The following is a 12,379-nucleotide window of genomic DNA, read 5'->3' as shown; positions in this document are numbered from 1 at the left end:
GTGTGTGTGTGTGTGTGTGTGTGTGTGTAAGCGGCGCCGGTGTGAGGATAAATAGGCGCTTCATTTCACCGCCTGACATTAAGAGAACAGTCAGGAAGAGATTAGCACGATGATTATTGCAGAACCTGGGATGTTTGACTGATCTGCGGTCAGTTGATTCGGGATGCGGGCGTCCTCTGCTGTTTGACACTGGCAAATTACAGATCGACTGTCAATATACAGCATTTTATAATAATAATAATAATAATAATAATAATAATAATAATGATGATGATGATGATGATGGGCCTGTCTTATAATAATAATAATAAAGTAATAATAAAGTAATATTAAGAATAATCTAATAATCCTGAAATTCTAATAATAATAATAACAACAATAATAATAAAAGTCTAATAATAATAATAATGATGGGTCTGTCTTATAATAATAATATTAATAATAATAAAGTAATAATAAAGTAATAATACGAATAATCTAATAATAATAATGAAAGTCTAATAATAATAATAATAATAATAATAATACTAAGCTACTAATAAAGTAATAATAATATTAAGCTAATACTACTAATAATAATATTAATAAGAATATTAATAGTCCTGCCTTATAATAATAATGATAATAATAATAAGAAGAAGAAGAATAAGCTACTACTACTACTAATAATAATAATAATGAGCTAATACTATTAATAATAATATTAATAAGAATATTAATGGGCCTGACTTATAATAAATAATAATAATAATAATAATAATAGTGGTAGTATAGTAGTAATAGTAATAATAAAAGGCTAATAATAATGATGTGCCTGCCTTATAATAATAATAATAATAATAATAATAATAATAATAATTTTTATTGAATTTTTTGGGATAAAACAGTAGGCCTACTTAGTATTAGCTATATTTTATCTATACAAAAAGGCAACTTTATAATAAGATTTAAATAGGGTTTTATCATCATAAAGTTTCATTAGAACTTTAGCTGATCAGAAATCCCTAATAAAATAAATCCAAATGCGTCTAAACATTTTGTATTGCCTACATTTTAATTATTTAGAGTTGAAGTCAGAATTATTAGCCCCCTTTTGATTTTACTTTATTTTTTGTCTAATAACATTTTCTCTTCTGGATAAAGTCTTATTTGTTTTATTTCGGCTAGATTAAAAGCAGTTATTAATTTTTTAAAAACAATTTTTGGGACAAAATTATTAGCCCCTTTGAGCTATTTTTTTCAATAATCTACAGAACAAACCATCATTATACAATAACTTGCCTAATTACCCTAACCTGACTAGTTCACCTTATGAACCTAGTTAAGCCTTTAAATTTACCTGATAAGTCACTTTAAGCTGTATAGAAGGGTCTTGAAAAATATCAAGTAAAATATTATTTACTGTCATCATGTCAAAGATAAAATAAATCCGTTATTAGAAATATTATGCTTAGAAATTTGCTGAAACAATCTTCCCTCCATTAAACAGAAATTGGTGAAAAAAAATAAACAGGGGCGCTAATAATTCAGGGGGGCTAATAATTCTGACTTCAACTGTACCTTAGCATATAATAACAACAACAATAATAAAACAGCTTTGTTCAATTGGGTTATATACAGTTGAATCCAAAATCATAAGCTCTCCTGTGAAATTTCTTTTCCTTTTAAGATATTTTCCAAATTATATTTACCAGAGCAAGGAATTTTTCACAGTATTTACTATAATATTTTTTCTTCTGGAAAAAAAGTTTTATTTGTTTTATTTCACATAGAATAAAAGCAGTTTTAAAAAAATGTAAAACAATTTTAAGATCAGTATTTTGAACAATATTTTTGATGGCTACAGAACAAACCAGGTTACAATAACTTGCCTAGTTAATCTTAGTTAAGTTATTAAATTATTAAAACTATTTATTAACTAAAATATTAACTGTATATAGACTAGTTATTAAACCTATTGTGTTTAGAAATGTGTTGAAAAAAATCTTCTCTCAGTTAAACAGAAATGAGGAAAAAATATAAGAAGAACTTAAATTTTGCAGGGGAGCTAATAATTCTGACTTAAAAAGTATATACATATTGTATATATTGTGTTATGTCTATTTTTATTTATTGTTATTAATCATAAGTATGCTTAATCATAAATATAAAACATTTTGACATGGGTTCATTTTATTTGGTTAACTTATTATCACAATATTATTTTTCAATATATATTAATATTCTAATTTGTTTATAAAAAAGCATTAATAATAATGTATAAAAATGATAAAAAAAATATTTGAATAATTTACTTTAATAAAGAATTTTATTTAACAAATTTGTTTAATAAAGTGATGTTTTGCATCTTTATAATTGCTATAATAGTTGTACAATAGCTATAACATTGTATAATATAATAATTGTAATCTTATTATTTTCATTATTCATTAATTCATTCATTTTCTTGTCGGCTTAGTCCCTTCATTAATCCAGGGTCGCCACAGCGGAATGAACCGCCAACTTATCCAGCAAGTTTTTACACACCGGATGCCCTTCCAGCCGCAACCCATCTCTGGGAAACATCCACACACACACAAACACACACACACACACACGCGCGCGCACACGCGCGATCCCACGCGATCGCAGGGAGAACATGCAAACTCCACACAGAAACGCCAACTGAGCCAAGGCTCGAACCACTGACCCAGCGACCTTCTTGCTGTGAGGCAACACTACTACTGCACCACTGCTTTGCCCTATTTTCATTATTATTATTATGCATAACAGTAACAGTAAACATTTAAATAATTTATTATAGTAAATATCAAAGGTTTTTAAAATTAAAAGTTCAAGTATTGTTTCATTAACATTATCATTTAAATTTTATCATAAATTAAACATTTTAACATAGCTAATTTTGTTTTGTTCACTTTTAATGATTTTATTTAATGTAATAATTCAGATATTATTGCATAGAATTTTGATTTAATATAATATATACATTTTACCAATTTACTAAATATTAAACATTTTTACTATAATAATTAAGCTATTTTTTATTTTTACAATCATGATTATATAGCTTCTGTAATATTGGAATTTATTTATTATCCAGTATTACTGATAATAATCCATAAAAACTGTGCTAAATAATAAACGTATGTTTAATTGTCTGTTATAATAAGTATCAAACAGACCTTTTTGCTCTCAATTATAGTCAATTAATTTTTTAAATATATTTTAAATAATTAGAACTATTTTATACAAATATTTTAGACGTGTTGTTTGTTTTTATATTCTGGTAAATTAAACCTAATTCAGTTCAATTAGTAAAGGTCAAATCATACATATTTTAATAGAACATATTATTATAACGTCTGTGGGAAAATCATAGACATTTATAATCTATTATATCAAGTCTATGGGTAAAATAACCATTGTGAACGCAGTGCCATGGAAACGCGTGACCCTTGAGTTCTTCTTCCGGGTCACGGTGTTCGGAACCCGGAGGTTTGACGCGGGAAACCGGAGAATAGAAGATCTTCATCGTTGTGTTTATTTGTGTATAGTTCCTCAAATATCTTTAGCCACCGGGAAACACCTTCATACCTTTGTAAAGACGTCCTTCACCCAAAGTAAGTTGTAAAAAAGAGAGTATAATGTACTTTAGCGCCTGAATATGAGCGGCTGCAAGACTCACGGCTGCTCCACATGTACGGCGGAGCGGATACAGCGGCGACGCTTCAGAACACGCTCTACTGAATTAAAACATCATAATACTCATATTTTACGCATTTAGTACCTTCAAATACAGTAGAATGATTTTATAATTGAACAATTTGCTTGTTAAATGAGTAAGAAAATGTTTAGTCCGTTGCTCAGTAGCTCGTAGACACTCAACTGATCTGATTTCATAAAGATGAAGAATGAAAGCGGCTTTATTTCTCAATATTGTCGGTGTTGATACAGACTTAATGTTAATTACAGACGAATTAAAGCCTTCAGAGTCAAGCAGACTGATATAAATGCATTAGTGATTGGGGTAATCTGCAGTTTTCTATTGTGGTTAACATTATTGTGTTTGTTTTGCAGAGATGGGAGACACTCTGGAGTTTAACGACATTCATCAGGAGGTGAAGGGATCTTGGGTAGGTGACTCAAAGCTTTTTTCACGGAGGAATGAGGTTTTTTAAACAACACCGAAAATAACTTACATAAACTGAAACGACCCATGGGGGTCGCAGTTTGACATTTCACTTCTGCATGATGTTTAGAAAAGCCAACTGTCCTGAATGCCTAATTTTTTATGATCAGAACAATTCCATTTAAATGTCAGCTTTGTCTAAAAAAAATTAGGTTTTCACCAATATAGCAAAAACTTTTCTATTTTTTTGTATAAGCAAATATTTTACAGTACTTAAATTGCTTAAAAATGTCTCTGTCAATGTTTTCAAACAATTATATTTAATTTTCCAAAGTCACACAAGTGGCAATTTCACATTGGTCACATCCATTTCCTCATTAATTAAAAAATTTCAAATAAAATAAAATCAATCATTTTTGTTCTATAAAGCGACAACTCTCATCCTTCTGATTATCATTATTTCTTTGGGGTTGTGCAGATTAATTTACAGAATTTCTACTAAGTATGCTTAAACTGCAAACTTGCTGACTTTTTTTAGACACATCCATAATGCATGTTTATTTTTCTTATTTAGAATAATAAATATGTTTACAGATTGATATTTTTTCTGGTCTCATATCTCTGTGGTTAGTTGCTTTTTAAAATTTGAACAGATGTTTCAATAAAAGGTAACATACTCTCTCTGTCAATTTATGTTTAGAATTTTTACTGCAATCGTCACATCCATTACGCTGGAAATGCTCATAAAATGATCAAAACTTTGCTTTAAAAAGTTACAATGTATTTTTCTAGCAAGAAAAACATCCCCTCTAAATCTGGGGTTCATTTACTTAAAATTAATACTTCTGTTTGTTTTTTTTGTAATGGAGGCAATAAAAAGAGCTTTATATTATATTTAGTTCTGAGAAAAGATTAATTGTGATTTTATTTCTATCCAAACTAAAAGTTTGTTTTTTTTATAATAAGTGTGTGAATTGTGTTGGTTTTTTATGAGTATTTGATACACATACACTAAAACAAAACTGTACAAAGCAATTTTGTAATAAATAATTAAATGTGTATATTTAACTTGTATCATACATGTATATATTTTTTATCTTAAAATAGAAAAATTGTCAAAACAAACTTATAGTTTTGATGGAATTAATCACAGTTAATTTTTACCCAGCACTAATTAATTAGTTTGATTAATACTGAGGAAATTTGCTGGACTGAAGCAACCTCAGTTTACCTGATTGAGGTAAAGTTGATTTTATATTCACACATTCAGTCTTTCTCTTTAATAATATAATCTCAGAAAAGTATTCTTTGCAAATTCGAAAGATTCACAGTCGGTTATTTGTGAGTGGAATACGCTATTTTGCTAGCACATATACTATATTTTGTAGCATATATTCCACTCTTGGCATTATCACTCCAAAAACTACAAAATTACTAAATAACTTTTTTTTGTCAAGTTTATGTTCTCACATTTTGAAACTCTGATAAGATTTAAAAAATCTTTTAGTGTGGTCCATCATTTTGTTTTTATTTATTTAATTATTATTTATTTTCCTTTGTTGATGACGCCTTCAGGGAGAATCATTATTGAATGTATGAAAAGTAATGTATAGCTACACACAAGACTAAAGCTTGTGTGTAAAAAAATGATTAATAATTGCTCACCACGCTTTTCTGCTTGTTTTTGTGTCAGAATGATGGGCGTCTGAGGTTCAGCAAGCAGACTGTGGTCTATAAAAGCCATAAAACAGGGAAGGTGGACAGTATCCCCGCTCCCGACCTCTCCGAGGCCCAGTGGCGTCGAGTCTGTCTGGGTCATGGGCTCAAACTGGCCACCAGCACTGGACACATCTACAAATATGACGGCTTCAAAGAAACAGTGAGTCTGTTGGTTCAATAATAAATGTAAATCCATGAATGTAAAAATAAGGTCACTCAAAAATTACAATGCTGTCATTCACTTTCCAAAATGCTGTCATTTCCTAGGGTTGTTGCAATGCTTTAAGGCCCTCTTTTCAGACCACAAACTACATTCTCATGCTAGTCCATGTAATTTTAGTGAATAGCATCAAGTTTTTCCAAGTGTCCAAGAAGTATATGAAAAACAAAATTAAATGTTATTTATTTAAAAAAAAAAAAATTCTAACCTAGACCCGTGGTCTTAATTCGTGACTGTGCATTCATGAAACTATTACAGGCATCCCATGGGACCTTGAAAGTTTGTAACTGAAGGTTTTTGAAAATAAATATGGCAATGCAGTATAACTCCAGACTGTACAGGGTTCATATAGTCATGGAAAACCTTAAAGTCATGGAATTTTGACATGTCATTTTCCAGGCCTGGAAAAGTTTTGGAAAAACCCACAAGGTTTTGGAAAAGTTACATTTACATTTAGTCATTTAGCAGACATTTTTGTTCAGAGCGACTTAAGCTGCGGTCACATTAGTGCTTGCAAAATTCTGTCGTACGGCACTGCAAAAAGGCGCGGGGTTAAACAAGATTGTTAGACATTAATAAGTGAGCGATTGCTCCATATTTAAAATTTCTTATTTTGAATCATCTTCTATTGGTCTCATGGAATCAACTGATGTGATTTCGCAGGTAAGAATTCACCAAGCTTGAACTTTCAAATGCAGTAAAATGAGAAACTTGTTGCACGTCCTTGCTGTTCTGGGGTCTGCTTTTCGTAGGTGGATTACTCAGTTAGCTGGATTTGTATATTGACGTTTTGACATGATCCAGGATCGTTTAGTTCTTCAAAACTCATCTAAGAGTTGTTGTCATAGCAACAGTTCTGGTAGCTCAAACCTGATCGGGAGCAGGCTCACAGGATTAGATCATCATTAGGTCATTTTAAGCAAAGATTATACTGAAAGTATGTACCAAAGGCTGATGTTTTCTTACAGTAGTTATATACACTTGGCAAAATAGTAAATATAATTTTTTAACTATACATATATAAAGTAAAAAAATATATATTAATAAAACTTATGCAATCTGCACTCCGAAATAAAGTGAACAGACTGCCACCTAGTGGTTTAAAGAGAACATTATTGATATGAACTTTTTAGTTAAAGCATACATGCACAATATTCAATTTAAAAAAAAAAAAAAAGATAATAATTTATGCAGTCATGCATGTGTTTCGACCGCTATACCAATGATCTAAATCAATTTAAATCATCGATTGATGCTTCGCAAATGTTACAGACACCTTTCCCAATATAAAAATGCTTTTTTGATGCAAAATTAATTTATACAGTTATTCCTAACGCCGAATAAAAAAACTTGAGTAGGCCTAGGCTACTATAATAAAGAAAATTCTCTAAATGTAGAACTGAATACATTAATATGCATTGAAATACATGATGAATTCTCTTTGACACATAAAAGTGTAAAGCCTGCAGCTTATATGGAAAGTAATTTGCACATTAATTTTAACAAACCATTTACTGCTAATTTTATGTCATTTTGCTCACATGGATAATTGAATATTAATCAAATGATGTCATTACGCTGCTGTGCCGTCAGCCAATCGTTGCTTTGCTGATCATGATTTCGGGAATCGATAGATCAGTCTACAATACACGCAGCAATCTCAAATCAGTTCATCCAGACATTTTAATCTGGTTCACGAACTTGTTTGAAGAACCAAATTAGCCAGAGATCAGTTATCAAGATTAAAAGATCCAGGATCTGCAAAATCATCTTAGATCATTTGAGCGAGGTATGAAGAACGGACCCCTGGGGCCTCATGTATCAACGCTGCGTACGCACAAAAACTTTGCGTACGCCAGGTTTCACGCTCAGAATCGCTCACGTTTGGATTTACTAACAATGAACTGAACGTGGGAATGTGCGCAGCTTCACGGCAGGTTTCTGGCAGGCGTACGCACATTTTTTGTGCGTGTCTGTTTTGTTTCCATTGGCGACTCCTAGAGGCAGTTGTGTTAAATTCCTCTCTACAAAGTGTCTGAGCCTTGCAATGGCAGCTGTATGAGACGGGTTCAGCAGGTATATAAGGTTTCCATACCATACAATTGACCAGCTAAACATTAAAGCACAATTTGCAGCAGTCGCCTGTTTTCCCAATGTAATCTGAGCGATCTACCGCACACACATTGCTATAAAGACACTATCTGAAGATGAATTTGCATGCGTGAATCAGAAACATTTCCATTCAATAAATGTGCATATAAAATATGATGCTTATTGATATGAACTTATTGATGATTCCTACTTGTCTTTCTCGTGATAAATAGTTGGCAAAATCTGATATGTAGCGGGGGAAAAAACAAGAAAGAGTTCATCAGACGCTGGATTCGAGCCGAGTTCATGCTCGAACGTATCAATTCATGATCACATGTGTCTAACGAGTAGCGCCACTGAAACTGTTAAGCGTCCTGCAACATTTTACAGATATAAACCACACTATTTCTTTTTTTTAATGCACTCGGTGCGATGTTCAGACCCAACTGTGTTAACCGCATCAGCTAAACTCTCCCACTCTATTTTTTTCTTTTGTTGTTAATTCCGGAGAACAAACTTGCAAATAACACCGCTTTTCTCCGGTCTACCTCCGAAAGCAGCACCTCCAATTCACATTCTGTTCAAAGTTTCTCTTTTTGCTTGCTTTTGCCGTTGCTTTTTCGTTGGGTTTTGCCATTAGCATAGTCATTAGCATATTCATACGGGGGAGGAGGCAGGGAGGGGTTATGTGCTCGTGCATGTTGCGCTCAGTTTCACGTTCATTCAGATGTACAAAAGAATATGCGTGAGATTCGGCGTACGCAGTGTTTCATACATCTGAAATTTTTTCTGCGTACGCACATTTACAGCTTTGTGCGTACGCAATGTTTTAGTAAGATTTCCACGCAAGTCTTCGTACATGAGGCCCCTGGTCTGCTGCATTCACACGCCAATGAATGGAAGTCTATGGAGCAAAAATGCAGTGTGATCGCGGCTTTATAATAGAAGTAGTGTTACCTACTATTACTAGTGTAACAAACTATTAAGAGTATCTAAAATTAGTTTGACAAATATCTGTATACCGAAATGGAGGTTAGATGTTTTTACTTTTCTTTTCTTGGCCAAAAACATGCTCTCACATTATTAGTGCTAGCGTAAGCATCATCTATTTTACATATATATAAAAATAAATCGAACCCATTGCATATTTTATGATATGCTGTAATAAATTAAAATATTTCTTATGATTTACCACGTATATGTAGACATTACAAGTCCTGGAAAAGTCATGGAATTTTTGCAGTAAAAATGTGTATGAACCCGGACTGTTATGTAACAGAGTCGAGGTGTGTTTGTTTGCTGTGTATTTGGATGCATTGATTAGCAGCTAGCATTAAACTAACAGCATCACTATTTCATCTGTACATGAGGGAGAAGGCAGTGTTACGAGACTCAGGGATTGCTGGTTTGTGTAATGTTCAAGTAATCGTGAGGGATTCTGTAACCCAGTGCCAAGCTCATTAGCACACAGATGGACACGCACACACTCACACACACCTGGTGGAGTGACATGTGGAAGCGATTGTGCTGTGCTGGATAAATAAACAGGCTGATTGAGCGTGCTCCACATCAGCCTCCGGCTGGATTACACACACCTCCGTTATCCCATAGGGCCAAGTGCCGCTGCCAAATCTTTTTATTAATGAATCCAGGCCTGGATGAGAAAGAGAGTCAGGGGAAGTGAGGCATTAATTCTGTTTATCTCTTCCTTCTCTCACTCTCGACTTCCTTTCTGTATTCTTCCCCACTGCAGGATTATGAGAAAATCTCAGCGTTTTTCAAAGCGAACTACAAAGTGGAGTTGGAGGAGAAGGACATGTGTGTGAAGGGCTGGAATTGGGGAACTGCCAAATTTGCAGGTACAAATACACTGGAAATGAAACGGATGGTTCGGCCAAAACAGTTAATTAGCACCATTTACTCAGCCTTCACTTGTTCCAAACCTGTTTGAGTTTCTTCTACTGAACAAAAAAGAAGATAATTTAAAAAATGTTGGAAACATGGAACCATTGACTTCCTTAGTATGTGTGTTACGTCCTTTTAGATGTTAATACTAGTTAAACTAGTAGAAGATGACATAACATACATTAGTTTAATGTGTGTGACAAGCGGATGGAGAAAGAAATAAACTGAATCAAATAATCACTGCAATTATTTATTGCCCATATATCCAATGAAAACCAGTGAAAATATATTATACAGTGAAAGAAATATATTTACAATGATTAAATAATGAATTACCTGGGGGGACAGGAAGTAGTTGAATGTGCTTAAATCAAAGAAATAAATATAACAAAACTCAGTAACTGTTTTCACCAAACTAAACTAAATATGAAAAGAAAAGCATGAAAAGAAACTTCTTCAAAGTACCAAACGTCTTAACTAAACTGTTCTAACTAAAAACAAAACATACAGAAAACAGCACATTCTCCTGAACCTAATGAACTAATACAAAAATATCAATCTGAGTGTTGTATATGTATATCGCGCGACTTACTCACTCCTACACCTCTCCGAGGCATCACTCAAACATGTCAGTTAACTGGACAATTTCACAAGCATTATTAAATCGCAAACTTTAGACAAGAGCATTAAACAAGCAAAACACATTCTCTCAGACTAGCCCTCGCAAGAGAGACTGTCCTCACAGAGACCCACAGAAAGCATAAGAGCGAGAAGTGGCGAGAAGGAAAGAGACAGAGAGAGAGAGAGATCGCCATTGCAGTTTGGGCTCGGCTTTTAAACGCTACGCCAACCAGCAATTGGTGGCGCAAACCCAGCGTCAGCGACCAATGTCATCAGCACGAAATGCGGATCCTCCAATGCCATTCGTACCTGTAACACATGCATGAAACGACACACCCACATACAAACGAACGCACACACTTATCCAAAATATGTTCTGCAAGGGAACGTTACAATGTGTTTTTCCTACTATAGAAGTAAACGGTTACTGGTTTCTAACATTCTTTAGAATATCTTAATTTGTGTTCAGCAATATTGTTATATTTTTATTTTTAGAGGTGGATTTACTAGTTTTTATTAGTCTTTATATTTTAAAATTGCTTATTTTTAGTTTATTTTTTCTTAGTTTCAGTGTTCTTTTTATTTTTTTATTTTATTTAATTTCTTTTGTAAATAAGGATTTTTGTTATATTATATAACAAAAACTGATAAAACAAGCAAATTTTTAAAAATATTTATTTAGAGGACACATGAACACTAACACTAATCGTTTCAAATGATTCAGTTTGATTTGGTGAACTGGTTCAATTCGAAGAAAGATTTGTTCGCGATCACTAATACGAAAATTAAACCCATTACTGGTCACAAATGTGTTAAATTAATACTTTTAAGTGTCTTTTCGGGTCATATTTAATTTTGTCGTGCTGCTGTCATGACCACTCGTTTTTTGTCACGGGAGCAACAACGAGGATGACTGTAGGACAGGCTTGATCTGGCCAATGGTGTCAGGATTACAGACTCTGAGGTGCCGTAAGGTCAAACACCTGGCAGCGCAAAATAAATAGATTTACTTCTTAAAGGGATACTGTAGACTTATGTAGTAACATTTAAAAAAGACAAAAATGAAGGACGTTTTTGCTATAATTTTAGTTAGTCTCAGTTAGTTTTGTATATAGACAATACAGTTTCAGTTAGTTCTAGTTTTTATTTTTATTTCAGTTAACGATAAAGTTTATAAATTCTAGTTTTAGTTTTTTCGTTTATTTTTGTAACTATAATTTGAGAAAATGAACACTTAATTCTATAACACAATATTTTGTATAAATACAAAAAAACAAAATAAACACTGTTCTTAAACTTATTAAAAACTTGATTTTTTTTTTTTTAATTTTCAAAGTTGATTATAATAATACTTGTTTTTCTTTAGACTCAAATCAACATATTAGATTAGTTTCTGAATTAGCATGTGACACTGATGACTGGAGAAATGGCTGCAAAGTCATAGTTATCATCACAGAAATAAATGGCATTGAAAAATATATTCAAATGGAAAAGTTATTGCACAGAATTGTGATTGTAGTTCTCAGTATTACAGTTAATATGGTGTTTTTGAAATGTAAATGTAAATTTTTTTTTTAAACACGCACACAAATAAAAACTACACGAGCCTAAACATTTTATCAATAGTGTCAAATTATATAATGAAAAAATAAAATAAAGTAATGCGTGATCTAGGCCAATCAAAAATTTTTTTT

General features: G+C 32.3%; 1 protein-coding gene across 9 annotated transcripts in view; it reads left to right on the top strand.

The window, feature by feature from the left end:
- ssrp1a (structure specific recognition protein 1a) overlaps nt 1-12,379 on the top strand; it is a 108,453-nt gene that overhangs the window by 78,591 nt on the left and 17,483 nt on the right. For 3 of the 9 annotated variants that reach the window (NM_001444246.1, NM_001444245.1, NM_001444240.1), the window contains 3 exons: nt 4,078-4,133; nt 5,823-6,008; nt 9,913-10,018. In NM_001444246.1, the coding sequence (NP_001431175.1) occupies nt 4,078-4,133; nt 5,823-6,008; nt 9,913-10,018 (348 nt within the window). The other 6 variants (NM_001444241.1, NM_212802.3, XM_087280275.1 and 3 more) reach the window with 6 other exon arrangements.

This window comes from Danio rerio, chromosome 14, assembly GCF_052040795.2.
Source record: "Danio rerio strain M-AB ecotype USA chromosome 14, GRCz13ab, whole genome shotgun sequence".
Lineage (NCBI taxonomy): Eukaryota > Metazoa > Chordata > Actinopteri > Cypriniformes > Danionidae > Danio > Danio rerio.
The sequence above is the reverse complement of the archived record's forward strand: the minus strand, read 5'-3'. Positions and strand labels throughout refer to the sequence as shown.